Source organism: Oncorhynchus mykiss, chromosome 22 (genome assembly GCF_057628025.1).
Source record: "Oncorhynchus mykiss isolate SJ-2025 chromosome 22, ASM5762802v1, whole genome shotgun sequence".
Classification (NCBI taxonomy): domain Eukaryota; kingdom Metazoa; phylum Chordata; class Actinopteri; order Salmoniformes; family Salmonidae; genus Oncorhynchus; species Oncorhynchus mykiss.
The window spans coordinates 43,457,358-43,482,446 of NC_143043.1; the positions used below are offsets into that span (position 1 = coordinate 43,457,358).

Below are 25,089 nucleotides of genomic sequence, written 5' to 3' on the forward strand. Positions count from 1 at the left end.
TCTCCGTCCTCTACTCTTTCCGTCCTCTAATCTCTCCGTCCTCTCCTCTCTCCATCCTCTACTCTCTCTCTGTCCTCTACTCTCTCCTTCCTCACCCCATCCTCTCCTCGCTCCATCCTCTCCTCTCTCCGTCATCTACTCTCTCCTTCCTCTTCTCTCTCCTTCCTCTCCTCCTCTCCGTCCTCTCCTCTCTCCTTGCTCTCCTCCTCTCCGTCCTCTCCTCTCTCCATCCTCTCCTCTCCCCATCCTCTACTCTCTCCTTCCTCTCCCCATCCTCTACTCTCTCCTTCCTCTCCCCATCCTCTACTCTCTCCTTCCTCTCCTCTCTCCGTCTCTACTCTCACCTTCCTCTACTCTTTCCTTCCTCTAGTCTTCTCTCTCCTTCCTCTACTCTCTCTGTCCTCTATTCTCTCCTTCCTCTACTCTCTCCTTCCTCTCCCCATCCTCTACTCTCTCTGTCCTCTACTCTCTCTTTCTTCTGCTCTCTCCTTCCTCTACTCTCTCTGTCCTCTACTCTCTCTGTCCTCTACTCTCGCCTTCCTCTCCCCATCCTATACTCTCTCTGTCCTCTACTCTCTTTGTCCTCTACTCTCTCTGTCCTCTACTCTCTCCTTCCTCTACTCTCTCCTTCCTCTCCCCATCCTCTACTCTCTCTGTCCTCTACTCTCTCTGTCCTCTACTCTCCCCATCCTCTCCCCATCCTCTACGCTCTCTGTCCTCTTCTCTCTCTTTCTTCTACTCTCTCCTTCCTCTACTCTCTCCTTCCTCTACTCTCTACTCTCTCCTTCCTTGACTCTCTCCTTCCTCTACTCTCTCCTTCCTCTACTCTCTCCTTCCTCGACTCTCTCCATCTCTCCTTCCTCTACTCTCTCCTTCCTCTTCTCTCTCCATCTTCTACTCTCTCCGTCCTCTACTCTCTCCGTCCTCTACTCTCTCCGTCATCTACTCTTCTCTCTCCTTCCTCTCCTCTCTCCATCCTCTACTCTCTCCTTCCTCTCCTCCTCTCCGTCCTCTACTCTTTCCGTCCTCTACTCTCTCCGTCCTCTCCTCTCTCCGTCCTCTACTCTCTCTGTCCTCTACTCTCTCCTTCCTCTCCCCATCCTCTACTCTCTCCTTCCTCTCCCCATCCTCTACTCTCTCCTTCCTCTCCCCATCCTCTACTCTCTCCGTCCTCTACTCTCTCCGTCCTCTACTCTCTCCGTCCTCTACTCTCTCCGTCATCTACTCTTCTCTCTCCTTCCTCTCCTCTCTCCATCCTCTACTCTCTCCTTCCTCTCCTCCTCTCCGTCCTCTTCTCTTTCCGTCCTCTACTCTCTCCGTCCTCTCCTCTCTCCATCCTCTACTCTCTCTCTGTCCTCTACTCTCTCCTTCCTCTCCCCATCCTCTCCTCGCTCCATCCTCTCCTCTCTCCGTCATCTACTCTCTCCTTCCTCTTCTCTCTCCTTCCTCTCCTCCTCTCCGTCCTCTCCTCTCTCCTTGCTCTCCTCCTCTCCGTCCTCTCCTCTCTCCATCCTCTCCTCTCCCCATCCTCTACTCTCTCCTTCCTCTCCCCATCCTCTACTCTCTCCTTCCTCTCCCCATCCTCTACTCTCTCCATCCTCTCCTCTCTCCGTCATCTACTCTCTCCTTCCTCTACTCTTTCCTTCCTCTAGTCTTCTCTCTCCTTCCTCTACTCTCTCCTTCCTCTCCCCATCCTCTACTCTCTCTGTCCTCTACTCTCTCTTTCTTCTGCTCTCTCCTTCCTCTACTCTCTCTGTCCTCTACTCTCTCTGTCCTCTACTCTCGCCTTCCTCTCCCCATCCTATACTCTCTCTGTCCTCTACTCTCTTTGTCCTCTACTCTCTCTGTCCTCTACTCTCTCCTTCCTCTACTCTCTCCTTCCTCTCCCCATCCTCTACTCTCTCTGTCCTCTACTCTCTCTGTCCTCTACTCTCCCCATCCTCTCCCCATCCTCTACGCTCTCTGTCCTCTACTCTCTCTTTCTTCTACTCTCTCCTTCCTCTACTCTCTCCTTCCTCTACTCTCTACTCTCTCCTTCCTTGACTCTCTCCTTCCTCTACTCTCTCCTTCCTCTACTCTCTCCTTCCTCGACTCTCTCCATCTCTCCTTCCTCTACTCTCTCCTTCCTCTTCTCTCTCCATCTTCTACTCTCTCCGTCCTCTACTCTCTCCGTCCTCTACTCTCTCCGTCATCTACTCTTCTCTCTCCTTCCTCTCCTCTCTCCATCCTCTACTCTCTCCTTCCTCTCCTCCTCTCCGTCCTCTACTCTTTCCGTCCTCTACTCTCTCCTTCCTCTCCCCATCCTCTACTCTCTCCTTCCTCTCCCCATCCTCTACTCTCTCCTTCCTCTCCCCATCCTCTACTCTCTCCATCCTCTCCTCTCTCCGTCATCTACTCTCTCCTTCCTCTACTCTCTCCTTCCTCTACTCTCTCTGTCCTCTATTCTCTCCTTCCTCTACTCTCTCCTTCCACTCCCCATCCTCTACTCTCTCTGTCCTCTACTCTCTCTGTCCTCTACTCTCACTGTCCTCTATTCTTTCCTTCCTCCACTCTCTCCTTCCTCTACTCTCTCCTTCCTGTCCCCATCCTCTACTCTCTCTGTCCTCTACTATCTCGTTCTTCTACTCTCTCTGTCCTCTACTCTCTCTGTCCTCTACTCTCTCTTTCCTCTACTCTCTCTGTCATCTACCCTCTCTGTCCTCCTACTCTCTCTGTCCTCTACTCTCTCTGTCCTCTACTCTCTCTGTCCTCTACTCTCTCTGTCCTCTACTCTCTCCTTCCTCTACTCTCTCCTTCCTCTCCCCATCCTCTACTCTCTCTGTCCTCTACTCTCTCTGTCCTCTACTCTCCCCATCCTCTCCCCATCCTCTACTCTCTCTGTCCTCTACTCTCTCTTTCTTCTACTCTCTCCTTCCTCTACTCTCTCCTTCCTCTACTCTCTCCTTCCTCTACTCTCTATGTCCTCTACTCTCGCCTTCCTCTCCCCATCCTCTACTCTATCCTTCCTCCACTCTCTCCTTCCTCTACTCTCTCCTTCCTCCACTCTCTCCTTCCTCTACTCTCTCCTTCCTCTACTCTCTCCTTCCTCTACTCTCTCCTTCCTCTTCTCTCTCCTTCTCTCCGTCCTCTGCTCTCTCCTTCCTCTTCTCTCTCCATCTCCTACTCTCTCCTTCCTCTACTCTCTCCGTCCTCTACTCTCTCCTTCCTCTACTCTCTCCGTCCTCTACTCTCTCCGTCCTCTACTCTCTCCTTCCTCTTCTCTCTCCATCTCCTACTCTCTCCTTCCTCTACTCTCTCCGTCCTCTACTCTCTCCGTCCTCTATTCTCTCCGTCATCTACTCTCTCCTTCCTCTACTCTCTCCTTCCTCTCCTCCTCTCTGTCTTCTCCTCTCTCCGTTCTCTCTTCTCTCCTTCCTCTACTCTCTCCTTCCTCTCCTCCTCTCCATCCTCTACTCTCTCCATCCTCTACTCTCTCCTTCCTCTACTCTCTCCATCTCTCCTTCCTCTACTCTCTCCTTGCTCTTCTCTCTCCATCTTCTACTCTCTCTGTCCTCTACTCTCTCCATCCTCTACTCTCTCCTTCCTCTACTCTCTCCATCTCTCCTTCCTCTACTCTCTCCTTCCTCTTCTCTCTCCATCTTCTACTCTCTCCATCCTCTACTCTGTCCGTCCTCTACTCTCTCTATCCTCTACTCTCTCCTTCCTCTCCCCATCCTCTTCTCTCTCTATCCTCTACTCTCTCCTTCCTCTACTCTCTCCTCTATTCTCTCCTTCCTCTATTCTCTCCTTGCTCTACTCTCTCCGTCCTCTACTCTCTCCGTCTTCTCCCCGTCCTCTACTCTCTCCGTCCTCTCCCCATCCTCTACTCTCTCCTTCCTCTCCTCTCTCCATCCTCTTCTCCATCCATCCTCTACTGTCTCCATCCTCTACTCTCTCTGTCCTCTACACTCTCTGTCCTCTACTCTCTCCGTCCTCTACTCTCTCTGTCCTCTACTCTCTCCATCCTCTACTCTCTCCGTCCTCTACTCTCCTCTTCCTCGCCTCTACTATCTCCATCCTCTCCTCTTGCTATCTTCTCCTCTCTCCTCTCCTTCCTCTCCACTACTCTCCATCATCTCCTCTACTTTCTTTCATGTCTCGCTCCTCTCATTCAACTTCCTCTCCTTCTTCTCTGTGATTTTCCTCTGCCCTCACTCTCTTATCCTTTCTAGAATTGACTCTGTTCTTCTTTCACCCCCCCTCACCACTTCTCTCTTTTCCCTCACTTTCTTATTTTTTCTCTGGCCCCACTATCTATGTTTCCATCTTATGTTTCTTCCATCTCTCCATCTGTGCTCCATTATGTCCGAAGCTCAATAATGTAGAGGAAAAACAACTAAAACAAAGAGAGAGTGCTTAGGGTTGGGGGATTAACACTAGGTGATATATGCTCTTTTAGGCTGAACCTTGGTGCATTAAAAGCTTTACGGCCTGTTGTCATGGTTTCCAGGAGGACATAATACAGTATGTCACCACGGCGGGAGGGTTGACCTGTTTTCCCGTGCCCTCTGGGGGAACTAATGCCATATACTGTGACACAGGACCCGCTGTTCCTGTTAAAGCTGTGCCCTGGACAGTCCCGCCCTGTCTTGCCTTGTCCTGCCCCGTCCACCTAAATACCCGCTGACCTGGTTCATACTAAGCCTGGCTGTCTGTCCACTGTCTGTCCGCTGTCTGTCCGCACATTGTCAAAGCCTCCATCTTAAAAATCTATTTTGTTGAACATAATTGGAGACAGTAGATCCAATTTTGATAAACTCCCATATCTACTGGGTGAAATATCACAGTGTTCCATCACAGCAGCAAGATGTGTGACCTGTTGCCACAAGAAAAGGGCAACCAGGGAAGAACAAACACCATTGTAAATACAACCAATATTTATGCTTATTTATTTTCCCTTGTGTACTTTAACCATTTGTACATTGTTACAACATTGTGTGTGTATATATATAATATGACATTTGTAATGTCTTTATTGTTTTGAAACTTCTGTATGTGTAATGTTTACTATTCATTTTTATTGTGTATTTCACTTTTGTATATTATCTACCTCACTTGCTTTGGCAATGTTAACACATGTTTCCCATGCTAATAAAGCCCCTGGAATTGAATTGAATTGACAGTACATACTAGGTCAAACTCTCTCAGGATGTGAGAAAATGTTGAATATCGGTATCATGACTTGTGCCACGAATGCTAAAATGTTAGGATGCGGAAGCCGTGCCAGGGACACTACACTAAAGCCTGTGTGTCTGCTTACAGGGGCAGGAAACCAATATGTCATTTTGTTATTTGGTTGAACTAGCCCTTTAAGCTGGGGTCACAGTCTGGTCTTAGTTGAGTGGTGAAAGTACAATTGACATGGGAGTATAGCCTGACCGATGTTCCAGAGGGTTCTGTCCAGGTTTGAGCTCTCAGCTAGCCGTGGCTCTGGTCCTCTGTAGAATAAGAAGGATGAGGACATTCTCCTCAGGTCTGGGCTGCTGTGGCATGTCCCTCGGTCTGGGTCTCTGTTAGGGAAGAAGGATGAGGACATTCTCCTCAGGTCTGGGCTGCTGTGGCATGTCCCTCTGTCTGGGTCTCTGTTAGGGAAGAAGGATGAGGACATTCTCCTCAGGTCTGGGCTGCTGTGGCATGTCTCTCTGTCTGGGTCTCTGTTAGGGAAGAAGGATGAGAACATTCTCCTCAGGTCTGGGCTGCTGTGGCATGTCCCTCTGTCTGGGTCTCTGTTAGGGAAGGAGCCCTGTCTCTCTGTAAGGGAAGAATCTGCAGCTCAGGTTTCTCTACTGTGTATTATTGGCCAGGCAATGGATGTCAAGTTACACACACACACACACACACACACACACAGAGCGCGGTCATGCGCACACATGCAGACACATACACTTCCCTGTGTGGTTCGGTGTGTGTGGGTAGTCAAATCAAATTTTATTAGCAGATGTTAATGCGAGTGTAGCGGAATGCTTGTGCTTCTAGTTCCGACAATGCAGTAATAACCAACGAGTAATCTAACCTAACAATTCCACAACTACTACCTTATACACACAAGTGTAAAGGGATAGTCAAAAGCTGTACTTTTGAGTCCAACTCCATACTAGGAGGTAGAGGGAAAAACTCCCATTGTTAAAACCACTTTAGGGTACAGCAGTAGATGATGTCATAGTGGTTGTTGTCGTCCTGGACCTTTGGTCCTATTGGTAGGCCAGAGGGGGGGGCCTACGAAGCAAGCTAGATCCATCTTACTCAGGGTTTTCTAAAGCTAACCAGCTTCAGTTAGCTTCATGTTCCAGCTCAGGCTTCATCCGTACTACGATGGTGGATAATGCTGGTCCGCCTGCCGCTAACTGTAGCAGGGTTGTGACGGCGCGTGCTAGTCCAACGCCCAACTCTTCATTGAGACAGTGCTGAAACATCAATCCATGGGCGAGTTAGTGCCAAATTTTCATTTGTGCCGAAATAAGAAAAGTTATCTTGCAAATTCAGCAGGCTATGGTGTGACAGGCTGTTAGAAGTGCCATCTTTATTTGAGTGCTTATCGTTACTGCCATATTTGGTGTGCTTACCAATACACAAGCACCTTTTCCCCCACTCCTATCAATATTTATTCATCTATTAAGTCATACAAAAGTGTTACATTGCGTGAAGTTTAAAATGCATTCTTTCATTAATTAAAAAAAATAATCAGTCGTTATAATAATTTTCATTTGTCTACTCCTCGTAGCGTAGTCATTTCATTCAGTATAGTTAGCCTGCTCTGGTGCAGATTAGTTCTGAAGGATTCCATAGAAATTTACCTGGCTGAAAGGTGAGCCACTTTCTTTTTTTGTTGTTGTAAGATTTTATATAAAAAAAATTAAACAATACACAACATACATACAAACACATCTCACAAACATCCGCAACATCACGCCTGCCCTGACCCACCTGCCCAGACCCACCTGCTCAGACCCACATCTGGGTCTTTATCAGGCTCCTGAGTGGCACAGCGGTCTAAGGCACTGCATCTCAGTGCAAGAGGTTCAAATCCAGGCTGTATCACATCCGGGCGTGATCGGGAGTCCCATAAGGCAGTGCACAATTGTCCCAGCGTCGTCCAGGGTAGGCCGTCATTGTAAATAAGAATTTGTTCTTAATAACTGACTTGCCTCGTTAAATAAAGGTCAAATAAACAAAATATATTTATTTTTGTAACATCTCCAGCGCCCCCATCTCCAGCGCCCCCATCTCCAGCGCCCCCATCTCCAGCGCCCCCATCTCCAGCACCCCCATCTCCAGCACCCCCATCTCCAGCGCCAGCATCACTCTGTCACATGGCCTCAAACTGCACTATTTAGTTTCTTTCCACCGCCCACACACTTTTAACATTTAGATAACAAAGCATTTGACCTTTCCATTGTGTTAATGATGGAGTATTGGTTCACTTACCGTTTTAAAGAGTATGTTTTTTCAAGATGATTGAGGAGAAAAGTATCGTCCAACCCATCTTGTATCTCACTACACCCCCATATGTCTCGTCTTGGATTATGCAGACAGACGTGTTAGAAGTACATTTACATTGTAATACTTCTGACAGACAACTTTCTAACTCTGTCCATAACTTTTGGACATCATAGCATTCCCAGGAGGCAGGGATTGTTGAGTCATTTAAGCAATAAGGCCCGAGGGGGTGTGGTATATGGCCAATATACCACGGCTAAGGGATGTCTTACTCACAACACAACGTGGAGTGCTTGGACACAACCCTTAGCTGTGGTATATTGGCCATACACCACATACCCCCGATATGCCTTATTGCTATTATAAACTGGTTACCAACATAATTAGAGCAGTAAAAATAAATGTTTTGTCATACCTGTGATATACGGTCTGATATATTATGGCTGTCAGCCAATCAGAATTCAGGGCACAACCACCCAGTGTATAATGTTAGTTTTACACTTAAGGTGAGCCACTTTCGTATGAGCTTATTGGTCAATTGCACACAAGGTCCAACTGAAATTTGACTTCCGCTTTCATCCCAACTCCTCTGAAAGACAATGGTTTTGGAGAGGTGCGGGGGGCTGCCGCACTGTTGTGGGGAGTTAAGTGCCTTGCTCAAGGGCACAACGGTAGGCAATGGTATCTAGGATTTAATAGTGATGGCTTTCATAGCTACCTCAATAGGTACAAATTATTTATGCTCCACACCCCACATCCACTCTACTCCTTTTTAAATGTCAGTTGCTGTGATATACCTGCCTGTAATGTTTGTTTAGTAGATTCTAAACATAACCTGCAGAAATCATAAGTACGCTTGTCTGCCTGTCTCACACTCTGCTCTTCTCTGTGTTTTTACCCAGGATCCTTCAGTGCACAAGGTGGCCGGCGGGCGCAAGAAGACTGTGTCCTTCAGTAGCATCCCCTCAGAGAAGAAGGTTTGTTTTTAGTTTCTCTTTTTTATTTTTTATTAAGCAGTTTTAGATCTCTGTCTGTAAATAAAAATGAAATGGGTAACACTTTATTTGAAGGGTACCTAAATAAGGATTTCATAACACTTTCATAACACATTCATAAGCAGTATATAAGCATTTCATAACACATTCATAACACATTCATAACACATTCATAAGCAGTATATAAGCATTTCATAACACATTCATAACACATTCATAACACATTCATAAGCAGTATATAAGCATTTCATAACACATTCATAACACATTCATAACACATTCATAACACATTCATAACACATTCATAACACATTCATAAGCAGTATATAAGCATTTCATAACACTTTCATAACACATTCATAAGCAGTATATAAGCATTTCATAACACATTCATAACACATTCATAAGCAGTATATAAGCATTTCATAACACATTCATAACACATTCATAAGCAGTATATAAGCATTTCATAACACTTTCATAACACATTCATAAGCAGTATATAAGCATTTCATAACACATTCATAACACATTCATAAGCAGTATATACGCATTTCATAACACTTTCATAACACATTCATAAGCAGTATATACGCATTTCATAACACATTCATAACACATTCATAACACATTCATAAGCAGTATATAAGCATTTCATAACACATTCATAACACATTCATAACACATTCATAAGCAGTATATAAGCATTTCATAAAGGCCTTCCTCTTCCGTCGCCTCCAGGTGAGCAGCGCTGCCGACTGCCTGGCCTTCATGCAGGGGGGCTGTGAGCTGAAGAAGGTGCGTCCCAACTCCCGGGTCTACAGTCGTTTCTACACCCTGGACCAGGACCTCAGCTGCCTGCGCTGGGAGCCCTCTAAGAAGGATGGGGAGCGCGCCCGCCTGGACATGGCCACTATCAGGGAGGTGAGGACGGGGAAGAGCACTGAGACCTTCCTGCATAACGGACCTGCTGCAGAACATCTGGCTGAGGAGGCAGCCTTCTCTATCATCCACGGGGATGACTACCAGGTAAGAGGTAGCCAGTTCAGATTAGGCTGCCTTGCCAACTTCTTTTGGAATTGTCAAGCCAAGGAGTTGGCAATGGAGCATAAACAGACTGGCACTCAGGCAAAGGCAAAAACAGTGCATTCAGAAAGTATTCAGACCCCCTTTCCCACATTTTTTAGACCCCTTTTTCCACATTTTTTTTACGTTACATCCTTATTCTAAAATTGATTTAATTTTTTGTATTTTTATCTCATCAATCTACACACAATACCACATGATGACAAAGTGAAAACAGGTTTGTAGAATATTTTTCAAATGTATTAAAAATAATAAACAGATACCTTATTTACATAAGTATTCAGAATCTTTGCTATGAGACTCGAAGTTGAGCTCAGGTGCATCCTGTTTCCATTGATCATCCTTGAGATGTTTCTACAACTTGATTTGAGTCCACCTGAGGTAAATTAAATTGATTGGACATGATTTGGAAAGCCACACACCTGTCTATATAAGGTCCCACAGTTGATGGAGCATGTCAGAACAAAAACTAAGCCATGAGGTCGAAAGAATTGTCCGTAGAGACAAGATTGTGTCGAGGCACAGATCTGGGGAAGGGTACCAAAACATTTCTGCAGCATTGAAGGTCCCCAAGAAAACCGTTGCCTCCATCATTCTTAAATGGAAGAAGTTTGGAACCACGAAGACTTTTCCTAGAGCTGGGTGCATGACCAAACTGAGCAAATGGGGGAGAAGGGCCTTGGTCAGGGAGTTGACCAAGAACCCGATGGTCACTCTGACAAAGCTCCCCCGTGGAGATGGGAGAACCTTCCAGAAGGACAACCATCTCTGCAGCAGGCCTTTATGGCCAGACGGAAGCCCCTCCTCAGTAAACACTGCCCATCCAACCTGGCAGAGCTTGAGAGGATCTGCAGAGAAGAATGGGAGAAACTCCCCAAATACAGGTGTGCCAATCTTGTAGCATCATACCCAAGAAGACTTGAGGGTACAATCGCTGCCAAAGGTGCTTCAACAAAGTCCTGAGTAAAGTGTCTGAATACTTACACTGAAACATGCATGAGAGCACCAGCTGTACCGGGAGACTGTGTGATAATGCTCTCCACAGCTGATGTGAGTAAGACCTTTAGACAGGTCAACATTCACTGGGCGACCGGCCCAGTACATCACTGGGGCCAAGCTTCCTGCCATCCAGGACCTCTATACCAAATTGTCAGACTCCAGCCACCCTAGTCATAGACTGTTCTCTCTGCTACCGCATGGCAAGTGGTACTGGAGCGCCAAGTCTAGGTCCAAGAGGCTTCTGAACAGCTTCTACCCCCAAGCCATAAGACTCCTGAACATCTAGCCAAATGGCTACCCAAACTATTCACATTGCCCCCCCCCCACCTCCCATCTCCACACCACTGCCACTCTCTGTTGTCATCTATGCATAGTCACTTTAATAACTCTACCTACATGTACATACTGCCTCAACTAACCGGTGCCGCCACACACTGACTCTGTACCGGCATCCCCCGTATATATTGTTATTTTTTACTGCTGCTCTTTAATTACTTGATACTTTTATCTCTTATTCTTATCTGTATTTATTTAAACTGCGCTGTTGGTTAGGGGCTCGTAAGCAAACATTTCACTGTTGTATTTGACGCATGTGAGAAATACAATTTGATTTGATTTAAAAACCTGTTTTTGCTTTTTCATTATGGGGCATTGTGTGTAGATTGATGATGGGGGAAAAACGATGTAATCAATTTTAGAATAAGGCTGTAACATAACAAGATGTGGTAAAGGTGAAGGTGATTTACTTTTGACTTATTTTACTGGGGGGAAAAATGTGTTTAATTTAATGTGATTTGTATTTCCTAGTCTCTGGACCTGGTGGCTCTCTCCCCTGACGTGGCCAACATCTGGGTAACGGGGCTGCGTTACCTGGTGTCCCACCCCTCTGTCATCGGGCATGGAGGGGGGGCAGGTGGGGGAGGAGGTCTGGGAGAGGGGAGCATCATAGGGGAGGGTAGCCTCGGCAGTAAGATGAGGAGGGATTGGCTGGCCGCAGAGTTTGCCGAGGTGGATGAAGATGGATACGGGGTCGTCTCAGAGGATACGGCCGTGGCAACCATCTGCAAGCTGTATCCTGGGATCAAGGAAGCTAAGGTGTGTGTATGTGTGAGGGGACGGGACTACAGTTAAACTAGAGGGGGGATTGTCTTCATAGCGGTCTTACCATCTGTCCCGGCATCAAGGAAACTTAAATAAGAGGACTGGGGTAGACTTAGAAGAAAGACTAATACTGTATATCTGTTAATGGTAGACTGGAGTAAAACTAGACAGACTAGAAAAGGTTTGAAGATTATTAGAGTTGAGATCAATTCCGTTATCAATTCAATCAATTATGGCCCGGTTTCTTTTATTAAATTGTCCGTGATACTTATGATCGCAATAGTTACTATAACAGCTTGAATTATAAAAATGATTGTCTTCATAGCTGGATATCTAATGTAAAAATGGAACATGCTCTAGGCGGATATCCAACCTAGTTATGTAAGCTTTACTTATACTTAGTAGCATGGTGGGTGTACAGATTGAGTCTGCATATAATATACACATACAGATACAGTACCAGTCAAAGGTTTGGACACACCTTCTCATTCCAGGGTTGTTCTTATTTTTGACTATTTTCTATATTGTAGAATAATAGTGAAGACAGTCAAAACTATATGGAATCATGTAGTAATCATAAAAATGACCCATGCTATGTTAATATATTTTATATTTGAGATTCTTCAAAGTAGCCAATCCTTGCCTTGATGATAGCTTTCCACGCTCTTGGCATTCTCTCAACCAGCTTCATGAGGTAGTCACCTGGAATGTATTTCAATTAACAGGTGTGCCTTGTTAAAAGTTCATTTGTGGAATTTCTTTCCTTCCTCATGTGTTTGAGCCAATCAGTTGTGTTGTGACAAGGTAGGGGTGGTACAGTATACAGAACATAGCCCTATTTGGTAAAAGACCAAGTCCATATTATGGCAAGAACAGCTCAAATAAGCAATGAGAAACGAAAATGTAGAAAATAGTAAAAATAAATCAAAACCGTTGAATGAGTAGATGTGTCCAAACGTTTGACTGGTACTGTATACACTATCGTTCAAAAGTTTGGGGTCACTTAGAAATGTTCTTGTTTTTGAAAGAAAAGCAAAAAAAATGTGTCCATTTATAATAATGTGAAATTGATCAGAAATACAGTGTAGTCATTGTTAATGTTGTAAATGACTATTGAGGCTGGAAACGGCAGATAAAAAAAAAAAATTGAATATCTAAATAGGCGTACAGAGGCCCATTATCAGCAACCATCTCTCCTGTTTTCCAATGGGACGTTGTTAGCTAATCCAAGTTTATAATTTCTAAAAGGCTAATTGATCATTAGAAAACCCTTTTGCAGTTGTGTTAGCACAGCTGAAAACTGTTGTACTGATTAAAGAAGCAATAAAACTGTCCTTCTTTAGAATAGTTGATTATCTGGAGCATCAGCATTAGTGGGTTTGATTAAAGGCTCAAAATGGCCAGAAACAAATAACTTTCTTCTGAAACTCGTCAGTCTATTCTTGTTCTGAGAAATGAAGGTTATTCCATGTGAGAAATTGCCAAGAAACTGAAGATCTCGTACAACATTGTCTACTACTCCCTTCACAGAACAGCGCAAACTGTCGCTAACCAGAATAGAAAGAGGAGTGGGAGGCCCCGGTGCACAACTGAGCAAGAGGACAAGTACATTAGAGTGTCTAGTCTAGATGCCTCACAAGTCCTCAACTGGCAGCTTCATTAAATAGTACCCGCAAAACACCAGTCTCAATGTCAACTGTGAAGAGGTGACTCCGGGATGCTGGCCTTTTAGGTAAAGTTGCAAAGAAAAAGCCAGATCTCAGACTGGTCAATAAAAATAAAAGATTTAGATCACATACACTGGACAGAGGAAGATTGGAAAAAAGTGTTATAGACAGACGAATCTAAGTTTGAGGTGTTTGGCTCACAAAGAAGAACATTTGTGAGACACAGAAAAAATGAAAATATGCTGGAGGAGTGCTTGACGCAATCTGTCAAGCATGGTGGAGGCAATGTGATGGTCTGGGGTGCTTTGGTGGTGGTAAAGTGGGAGATTTGTACAGGGTAAAAGGGATCTTGAAGAAGGAAGGCTATCGCTCCATTTTGCAACGTCATGCGATACCCTGTGGATGGCGCTTAATTGGAGCCAATTTCCTCCTACAACAGTACAATGACCCAGAAGCATAGCTCTAAACTAGGTAATAACTATTTAGGGAAGAAGCAGTCAGCTGGTATTTTGTCTATAATGGAGTGGCCAGCACAGTCACCGGATCTCAACCCTATTGAGCTGTTGTGGGAGCAGCTTAACCATATGGTATGTAAGAAGTGCCCATCAAGCCAATCCAATTTGTGGGAGTTGCTTCAGGAAGCATGGGGTGAAATCCCTTCAGATTACCTCAACAAATTGACAACTAGAATGCCAAAGTTCTTACAAGTCTGTAATTGCTGCAAATGAAGAAAAGCAGAGTTTGAAGGACACAATTATTATTTCAATTAAAAATCATTATTTATAACCTTGTCAACGTCTTGACTATATTTCCTATTCATTTTGCAACTCATTTCATGTATGTTTTCATGGAAAACAAGGACATTTCTAAGTGGCTCCAAACTTTTGACCGTGTGTGTGTGTGTGTGTGTGTGTGTGTGTGTGTGTGTGTGTGCGCGCGCGACATACATACAGTTGAAATCGGAAGTTTACATACATACACGTAGCCAAATACATTTAAACTCAGTTTTTCACAATTCCTGACATTTAATCCTAGTAAAAATTCCCTGTTTTAGGTCAGTTAGGATCACCACTTTATTTTAAGAATGTGAAATATCAGAATGATAGTAGAGCGAATGATTTATTTCAGCTTTTATTTCTTTCATCACATTCTCAGTGGGTCAGAAGTTTACATACCCTCAATTAGTATTTGGTAGAATTGACTTTAAATTATTTAAATTGTTTAACTTGGGTCAAACGTTTCATGTAGCCTTCCACAAGCTTCCCACAATAAGTTGGGTGAATTTTGGCCCATTCCTCCTGACAGAGCTGGTGTAACTGAGTCAGGTTTGTAGGCCTCCTTTCTGTAGAATTGAGGTCAGGGATTTTTGATGGCCACTCCAATACTTTGAATGTGTTGTCCTTAAGCCATTTTGCCACAACTTTGGAAGTATTGCTTGGGGTCATTGTCCATTTGGAAGACCCAATTGCGACCAAGCTTTAACTTTATGACTGATGTCTTGAGATGTTGCTTCAATATATCCATATAATTTTACTTCCTCATGATGCCATCTATTCTGTGAAGTGCACCAATCCCTCCTGCAGCATAGCACCCCCACAACATGATGCTGCCACCTCCGTGCTTCACGGTTGGGATGGTGTTCTTCGGCTTGCAATCCTCACCCTTTTTCCTCCAAACATAACGATGGTCATTATGGCCAAACAGTTCTATTTTTGTTTAATCAGACCAGAGGACATTTCTCCAAAAAGTACGATCTTTGTCCCGACGTGCAGTTGCAAACCGTAGTCTGGCTTTTTTTATGGCGGTTTTGGAGCAGTGGCTTCTTCCTTGCTGAGCGGCCTTTCAGGTTGTGTCGATATAGGACTCGTTTTACTGTGGATATAGATACTTTTGTACCTATTTCCTCCAGCATCTTCAAAAGGTCCTTTGCTGTTGTTCTGTTATTGATTTGCACTTTTCGCACCAATGTACGTTCACCTCTAGGAGACAGAACACGTCTTCTTCCTGAGCTGTATGACGGCTGCATGGGTCCCATGTTGATTATACTTGTGTACTATTGTTTGTACAGATGAACGTGGCACCTTCAGGCATTTGGATCTTGCTCCCAAGGATGAACCAGACTTGTGGAGGTCTACAATTTGTTTTGGCTGATTTCTTTTAATTTTCCCATGATGTCAAACAAAGAGGCACTGAGTTTGAAGGTAGACCTTGAAATACAGCCACAGGTACACCTCCAATTGACTCAAATAATGTCAATTAGCCTATCAGAAGCTTCTAAAGCCATGACATAATTTTCTGGTATTTTCCAAGCAATTGAAAGGCACAGTCAACTTAGTGTATGTAAACTTCTGACCCACTGGAATTGTGATACAGTGAATTTTAAATGTCATAATCTGTCTGTAAACAATTGTTGGAAAAATTACTTGATGTCCTAACCGACTTTACAAAAACTATAGTTTGTTAACAATACATTTGTGGAGTGGTTGAAAAACAAGTTTTAATGACTCCAACCTAAGCATATGTAAACTTCATACTTCAACTGTATATATACATACTGAGTAGGGGAAAAAACATTAAGAACACCTGCTCTTTCCATGACATAGACAGACCAGGTGAATCCAGGTGAAAGCTATGATTCCTTATTTATAGGTCACTTGTTACATCCACTTTAATTAATGTAGATGAAGGGGAGGAGACAAGATTTTTTAGCCTTGAGACAATTGAAACATGGATTGTGTATGTGTGCCATTCAGAGGGTGAATGGACCACACAAACAATTTAAGTGCCTTTGAGCAGGGAAGGGTAGTAGGTGCCAGGCGTACCGGTTTGTGTCATGAACTGCAATGCTGCTGGGTTTTTCACGCTCACCAGTTTCCTGTGTGTATGAAGAATGGTCCACCACCCAAAGGACATCCAGTCAACTTGACACAACTGGGAAGCATTGGAGTCAACATGGGCCAGCATCCCTGTGGAACGCTTTCAACACGTTGTAGAATCCATAGCCCGACGAATTAGAGGATGTTCTGAGGGCAAAAGGGGGTGCAACTCAATATTATGAGGGTGTTCTTAATGTTGATTGATTGATTTAATTTATTTGTAATTTATTTGTAAAATCCATTCATAATAGTCCTCCAGCTGGTGACGCCTCCACATACAAATCACCATAAACCTTAACAGCTTATTTCCATTGTGGTCCTTGTTTGATGTACTCAGTGTTCATAATGTATACAGACAGGAAATATCAAGGACTGCTGACGACCTAACAGTACAGAACGTCAGAGCAATATTATAGTCAACTGAATCACGCCGCAGGACATTTTTACAAGGATGAAGATATTCTGGGATAAACAGTAGGAAACCAGATAGCAGCTGGAGATACACAGGCCTAAATACAGCCAATCAGAGGTGTTTGTGTGAGAGGGTGTGTGTGTGTGAGAGAGCATGTAGGTGTGTGTGTGTTCATGCTGGACTGCAGCTCCATAGCTAATCTGTCTGAATCAACGCTCAGGCACTGGGTTTGAAGCCCGCTGTGAAATCAGTACAGATGCCCATGTGTGTGCAAGTCTCTCCTGTAGACTCTCCTTATTATTATTTTATTTATTTCACCTTTATTTAACCAGGTAGGCTAGTTGAGAACAAGTTCTCATTTACAACTGCGACCTGGCCAAGATAAAGCAAAGCAGTGTGAACAGACAACACAGAGTTACACATGGAGTAAACACTAAACGAGTCAATAACACAGTAGAAAAAAATTAAAAAAGAATCTATATACATTGTGTGCAAAAAGGCATGAGGAGGTAGGCGAATAATTACAATTTAGCAGATTAACACTGGAGTGATAAATTATCACATGGTCATGTACAGGTAGAGATACTGGTGTGCAAAAGAGCAGAAAAGTAAATAAATAAAAACTGTATGGGGATGAGGTAGGTAAATTGGGTGGGCTATTTGGCATGGAAGGGTAGCCCAGGGGCACTAGTCAGGGGGCTAGTAGCATGGAAGGGTAGGCCAGGGGCACAAGTCAGGGGGCTAGTAGCATGGAATGGTAGGCCAGGGGCTCTAGTCAGGGGGCTAGTAGCATGGAAGGGTAGGCCAGGGGCACTAGTCAGGGGGCTAGTAGCATGGAAGGGTAGGCCAGGGGCTCTAGTCAGGGGGCTAGTAGCATGGAAGGGTAGGCCAGGGGCTCTAGTCAGGGGGCTAGTAGCATGGAAGGGTAGGCCAGGGGCACTAGTCAGGGGGCTAGTAGCATGGAAGGGTAGGCCAGGGGCTCTAGTCAGGGGGCTAGTAGCATGGAAGGGTAGGCCAGGGGCTCTATTCAGGGGGCTAGTAGCATGGAAGGGTAGGCCAGAGGCACTAGTCAGGGGGATAGTAGCATGGAAGGGTAGGCCAGGGGCTCTAGTCAGGGGGCTAGTAGCATGGAAGGGCAGGCCAGGGGCACTAGTCAGGGGGATAGTAGCATGGAAGGGTAGGCCAGGGTCTCTATTCAGGGGGCTAGTAGCATGGAAGGGTAGGCCAGGGGCACTAGTCAGGGGGCTAGTAGCATGGAAGGGTAGGCCAGGGGCTCTATTCAGAGGGCTAGTAGCATGGAAGGGTAGGCCAGGGGCTCTAGTCAGGGGGCTAGTAGCATGGAAGGGTAGGCCAGGGGCTCTAGTCAGGGGGCTAGTAGCATGGAAGGGTAGGCCAGGGGCTCTAGTCAGGGGGCTAGTAGCATGGAAGGGTAGGCCAGGGGCTCTAGTCAGGGGGCTAGTAGCATGGAAGGGTAGGCCAGGGGCTCTAGTCAGGGGGCTAGTAGCATGGAAGGGTAGGCCAGGGGCTCTAGTCAGGGGGCTAGTAGCATGGAAGGGTAGGCCAGGGGCTCTAGTCAGGGGGATAGTAGCATGGAAGGGTAGGTAGATTTCTTTCATATCCGTTCCAGTTAGGAAATTAAATTAAGTTAATTTAATTGTAGAATAATGGGCACCCTATGATTTAGCTCAATAATTCCTACACCTGCTCTTCTCATCTCTCTGCATTTCCTCTTTCTCTCATCATTCATCCTTCTGTCTTCCTCTGTCTCATCCCTTCTTCCCTTTTCCCGCTCCTTCCCTCCAAACCCCCCCCCCCCCCTCCCCCCTCCAGGTGCGCCTGAGGTTCAAGGAGATCCAGAGGAGCAAGGAGAAGCTGACGTCTCACGTGACGCGCGAGGAGTTCCAGGAGGCCTTCTGTGAGCTATGCACTCGCCCAGACGTCTACTTCCTGTTGGTCCAACTCTCCAAGGACCGCGAGTGTCTGGACGCCCAGGACCTCCGTCTCTTCCTGGAGACGGAGCAAGGCCTGTCTCTGGCCACGGCCGAGGGCTGTCTGGAACTGGTCCGACGCTTCGAGCCCTCCGGCCCTGGGAAAGAGAGAGGTCTACTGGCTCTGGATGGATTCTCCCGCTACCTGCAGTCCCCAGAGTGCCAGCTGTTTGACGTGGAGCACCAGGCAGTGTGTCAGGATATGAGCCTGCCCCTGTCCCACTACTACATCAGTACCTCCTATCGGTCCTATCTCCTGGATGACCAGGTCCATGGGAGGACTGATCTAGGGGGCCTGACCAGGGCTCTCCAGGCCGGGTGTCGGTGCCTAGAGCTGGGGGTGACAGACGGCCCAGAGGGGGAGCCGCTCCTGGGGGTGGACTATGGTCCTGATGCCCACCACCACCACCACCACCACCATCATCACCACCACGCCCCGGTCACCATCCGCAGTGCCCTGGAGGTGGTCAATAAGTACGCCTTCCTGACCTCGCCCTATCCACTTCTGCTCTACCTGTGCCAGCGCTGTTCTCCCTCCCAGCAGCGTACCTTGGCCCAGCACCTGAGGAAAGTGTTCTCTACACGTCTCTACACCCCTGAGGCCCTGCCGGTCAGCCTGGGGGGGCGAGCCACCACCCTACCCTCCCCAGAGCAGCTGAAGGGCCGAGTGCTGCTGGTGGGGAAGAAGCTACCGCCCGAAGAGGAGGGGTCTGAGGGAGAGGTGTCAGAGGAGGACGAGGAGATAGGGGGAGGCGGGCCCTTGGCTGGTCGGAAAATGACCATACCTGGGGAGGAGGAACTGGGTGCGGTTTTAGTGGTGCCCCCGCCCCCTCAGCCCAGGAGACTCCGCCTCCGACATGAGCTATCAGATCTTGTGGGCGTGGCTAGAACCGGAAGCCGTAGCTTCTACAACCACCGAGAAACAAGGAAACAAGGACAGCAGCACTCCCCGCCCAGCACCCCCTCCACCCCGGGCACGCCCTTTCCCCCTGAGTCGCCCTATTGGACACTGTGCTCCCTGGGGGAGGGAGAAGCGGGACGGCTGGCCAGTGAGAGCCCAGAGGAATTAGTAAGCTTCACCAAGCGCACCCTGAGCCGTGTTCGGCCAAGCTCCGTCCGCCTGGACTCCTCCAACCCCAACCCCCAGGGCTACTGGAAGGGCGGGGTCCAGCTAGTGGCCCTCAACCAGCAGACCCCCGGGGCCATGCTGGACCTCCACAGAGGCCGGTTCACCCAGAACGGGGGCTGTGGCTTCGTGCTGCGGCCAGGGGTCATGAGAGATGAGGTGTCCTACTTCAGTGCTGTGACCCAGGGCTGTGTGCCTGGCGTTCCCCCTCAGACCCTCAGGGTGAAGGTGATCAGCGCTCACAGCCTGCCCAAGCCGCAGGGCGCCGGGGCTAAAGGAGAGGTTATAGATCCCTACGTGGTTCTGGAGCTGCATGGGGTACCGGCGGACTGCGCTGAGCAACGGACCAGGACTGCAGCACAGAACCAGGATGACCCACTGTTTGATGAGACTTTTGAGTTTCAGGTGAGAGATCGGTAATGTAGACAACACATACACCTGAGATTTCACCAACATATCCTCAGACTAAGAGCACGGTCCACACACACAACCTGAGTGTTCTTACACTTGAACATCTAATGCAGTTCCAGTGGACAGTGAAATGATGTCATTACGATCACCAACTGACAGTCATTTCAACCAGTTTTGCCTGCTAACTCTGGACAGACTATGTGTTTGTCCCTGATAATAATGACAACACATAACGCAAACATCCATTTCATAAGGATACACAACAATACGTTTTATTTGTAAAGAGCCTTTCCACTATTCATCCATCACATGGACTATTCCCTTCAGAGCTCTCATTCCATTCCCGTAGCGACAGACAGAGAGCTCTCATTCCATTCCCATAGCGACAGACAGAGCTCTCATTCCATTCCCATAGCGACAGACAGACAGAAACATTCCATTCCCATAGCGACAGACATAGCCATTCCATTCCCATAGCGACAGACAGACAGAAACATTCCATTCCCATAACGACAGACAGACAGAAACATTCCATTCCATTCCCATAGCGACAGACAGAGCTCTCATTCCATTCCCATAGCGACAGACAGACAGAAACATTCCATTCCCATAGCGACAGACATAGCCATTCCATTCCCATAGCGACAGACAGACAGAAACATTCCATTCCCATAATGACAGACAGACAGAAACATTCCATTCCCATAGCGACAGACAGAGCCATTCCATTCCCATAGCGACAGACAGAGCCATTCCATTCCCATAGCGACAGACAGACACAGCTCTCATTCCATTCCCCATAGCGACAGACAGAGCCATTCCCTTCCCATAGCGACAGACAGAGCTCTCATTCCATTCCCATAACAACAGACAGACAGAGCTTTCATTCCATTCCAATAACGACTGACAGACCGAGCCATTCCATTCCCATAGCGACAGACAGAGCTCTCATTCCATTCCCATAGCGACAGACAGACAGAGCTCTCATTCCGTTCCCATAGCAACAGACAGACAGAGCCATTCCATTCCCATAGCGACAGACAGAGCTCTCATTCCATTCCCATAGCGACAGACAGACAGAGCTCTCATTCCATTCCCATAGCGACAGACAGACAGAGCCATTGTGATTCCCCTGAGCCCTTGTGGGAGATTTAGTTATGAAGACAGATGGTCAGGGATTATACAACACTACCCATGTCGTCATGATGTCAAATGTGGGAATGGAGAGAGAACAGTTGGATACTACGGTAGTATTGACCAATAGTGTGGCACGCTAATCAGGTTGTATTGCAGATAATAACAATATGTTAAGAACAATGGTCTTATGTTATGAGAATAACAAAGACTAAAAACAAAACATGAACTACAAAGTATTGTACAAACTTTAACAACTAAGAAAGAAACCAAAGCCAGTGGTTAAGCTCTGTTTAGCTCATTATCCCTGTGGCCAGTAACCTAAGGCTTGGTGGGCGACTAGAAGGTAATGAGGCGTGACTCTACAGACACACACTCACGAGGCAGAGACACATGGGTCCTCTCCGGGAACACACACACACACAGAGAGAGGGGGATGCTGTTTAGACTCCCCTCTTCATGCCTCTTTTAAACCTCAAATACACTACACTTTTGTAAATGTCCTGGAAATGTATCCTGCAACAGGGTGGTCAAATGAAGATCCTACATCTGTACATCCCTGTTAGATTGATGGAGCTCCATGCTAAAATGTTAAAACCTACACTAACACAGACTGAGCTGTATAAACTATTGGAACCAAAACTTAAAAAGAACTATGTTGGCACAAGATGGAGGAAATGTTGGAATATAACTTACGAAATTACAGTTAACAAACATGTACTCTTCATCCACAATAAATGAATGTATAAGAATTTATTAAACACGAGACAAAATTCACAAATTCTATACTTAACGAAAATGTACACTTAATCCAGAATAAATTAATGTATAGAATTTATTAAACACGAGACAAAATTCACAAATTCTACAGCGCATCGACAGAGTCATGTCATAAGTGTAAAACTAACAATGACTCAACAATCCCTGCCTTCTTTGAATGCTATGATGTCCAAAAGTTATAGGCGGAGATAGAAAGTTGTCTGTCAGAAGTATTACAATGTAAACTTACTTTTAATTCGTCTGTCTGCATAATCCAAGACGAGGCATATGGGGGTGTAGTGAGATACAAGATGGGTTGGACGATTCTCTTCTCATCTTGAAAAAATGTACACTGAAAACTTGGAAATCAATCAATACACCATCATTTAACACAATGGAAAAATCTAATGATTTATAATTGAAAAATGTAAATAGCCGAGGAAAACAAATTGATACAATTTAAGGTCATGTGACGAACAGTAATACAGGAACTAGGAATGGAGGTGTTAGCAGGCAGGTCTGGGTAGAGGACATGTAGTCGTTGTGTGTCGAAACACATTCATCACACTGAGAGCCCAGAAACGAATGGCGGACCAGTGTGTGTGTGTGTGTGTGTGTGTGTGTGTGTGTGTGTGTGTGTGTGTGTGTGTGTGTTTCTGTGTGTGTGTGTTTCTGTGTGTGTGTGTTTCTGTGTGTGTGTGTTTCTGTGTGTGGGTGTGTTTTATTGGATGTTTATGCGTCATAATGATCTGCTGTCTGTGTCTCCTCTCACAATGAATATGTATAGCCACACTAACACAGCCATAAGTCCTGCTACTGCCAGTGGGTGTTCTAGTTAATATATTCCTCACCATGTTCATGGTGGTTTTATTCCAATGAATTTCATTTGTCTGATTAATACTGTTTGTACTGATGCCACCCAGGTTAATAATGTGTGAGCGTGAGTACATGTGCATACCTGAATATGTACCTATGTGTGATATTGAATGTACAAATATACTGAATGTCGATGTCATGGATAATATGATGTGGCCCGGGGGAATGAAGAGACATCACCCTCCAACAGTATTGGGTAACAATCCTGGAAATGTGTCTGTTGCTGCACCTGTGCTCATGATTGGTTGCCGTCTGTCCTTCCCAGGTGAATATGCCGGAGTTGGCGCTCCTCCGCTTCGTGGTATTGGACGATGACTACATCGGAGACGACTTCATTGGCCAGTACAGCGTGGCCTTCGAGTGCCTTCAGCCGGGCTACCGCAACGTGCCCCTGCTGGGTCTGGTGGGAGACCCCTTGCCCCACGCCAGCCTATTCGTCCATGTGGCCGTGACCAATCGGCGAGGGGGGGGCAAGGCTCAGAGGAGGGGTCTGTCTGTGCGGAGAGGGGTACGGCGGGGGCGAGAGTACGTGACCCTACGGAACACGGGTATTAAAGCTCTGGATGATACGTTCCGTCCCGCTAGCGCCCCTCTCAAGGAGGCCACGGACTTGCGGGAGGATGCACAGGTGAGAGGGGTCAAAGGTTAATTCGATTTCTCACACACTTGCAGCGTTGCGAAGAAGTCCCTCTCTTCCATGTAGTATGGACTGGCTCACTTCCCTTCATGGATTTCCAGTCATCTGATTGGTGTAATGTGGGGCTAGAGGGAGTTTCCACCATGTTTTATTTATTTATTTCACCTTTATTTAACCAGGTAGGCCAGTTGAGAACACCTTTATTTAACCAGGTAGGCTAGTTGAGAACACCTTTATTTAACCAGGTAGGCCAGTTGAGAACACCTTTATTTAACCAGGTAGGCCAGTTGAGAACACCTTTATTTAACCAGGTAGGCCAGTTGAGAACACCTTTATTTAACCAGGTAGGCCAGTTGAGAACAAGTTCTCATTTACAATTGCAACCTGGCCAAGATAAAGCAAAGCAGTTCGACACATACAACGACACAGAGTTACACATGGAGTAAAACAAACATACAGTCAATAATACAGTATAAACAAGTCTATATACGATGTGAGCAAATGAGGTGAGATAAGGGAGGTAAAGGCAAAAAAAAAGGCCATGGTGGCAAAGTAAATACAATATAGCAAGTAAAACACTGGAATGGTTGATTTGCAGTGGAAGAATGTGCAAAGTAGAAAAATAAATAAATACAGTAGGGAAAGAGGTAGTTGTTTGGGCTAAATTATAGGTAGGCTATGTACAGGTGCAGTAATCTGTAATCTGTGAGCTGCTCTGACAGTTGGTGCTTAAAGCTAGTGAGGGAGATAAGTGTTTCCAGTTTCAGATAGCAATTAAACACTGGAGTGATAGATGTGCAGAAGATGAATGTGCAAGATGAGATACTGGGGTGCAAAGGAGCAAAATAAATAACAGTATGGGGAGGAGGTAGCTGGATGGGCTGTGTACAGATGGGCTATGCACAGGTGCAGTGATCTGTGAGCTGCTCTGACAGCTGGTGCTTAAAGTTAGTGAGGGAGAGAAATGAGTCACTAGCTTCAGTGACTTTTGCAGTTCGTTCTAGTCATCAATCTATCAATTGTCTGTTCCTTTTTAACAATGGACATCTAATTAGCATAATACTAAGAAGTCCCAACAACATCCGTCAGTTTAAGATATGAAACTTATTAGTTTATTGAATCCACTGCATCCTCCGATGTCGCCCTCCTGCATCTGTGGTGAAAGGTGGCAGAGCTAGAGAGGTGTTTGTCAGACCATAAGACATCCCAAATATTGGTCTTCTGTAGCATCTGAACGGTTTGACCTACAAAACTATTGTGACCCCTCTAACTCATACAAAACACGATGGTGTTCTCCGTTTTGTTCTACGACTCCCACAAGCCTCACGGGACTCGTCTGAAGTCGGTACAGACGATCTGCCAACGTCTGTCTGTAGCATCTGAACAGTTTGGGCTACACACTAATATGACCCCTCTGTGGAAAGGTGAGACTCTCACAAATACGTTCATCAGTTGTTTTTCTCTAGGACGCCCACAAGCCTCACAAGCCAAATTTAAAAAAAAATATATATATATATATATATACGGACCTCCCGGTCGTGGCCGG

At 46.0% G+C, this 25,089-nt stretch overlaps 1 protein-coding gene across 1 annotated transcript in view; it reads left to right on the plus strand.

Moving 5' to 3' along the window:
• The window catches only part of LOC110501842 (inactive phospholipase C-like protein 1), a 162,187-nt gene that overhangs the window by 124,280 nt on the left and 12,818 nt on the right, over nucleotides 1–25,089 (plus strand). The window contains exons 2-6 of the mRNA XM_036959268.2: nucleotides 8,379–8,453; nucleotides 9,213–9,500; nucleotides 11,364–11,651; nucleotides 18,443–20,131; nucleotides 23,172–23,534. Coding sequence (XP_036815163.2) covers nucleotides 8,379–8,453; nucleotides 9,213–9,500; nucleotides 11,364–11,651; nucleotides 18,443–20,131; nucleotides 23,172–23,534 — 2,703 coding nt within the window. The remainder of the gene's footprint in view (nucleotides 1–8,378; nucleotides 8,454–9,212; nucleotides 9,501–11,363; nucleotides 11,652–18,442; nucleotides 20,132–23,171; nucleotides 23,535–25,089) is intronic.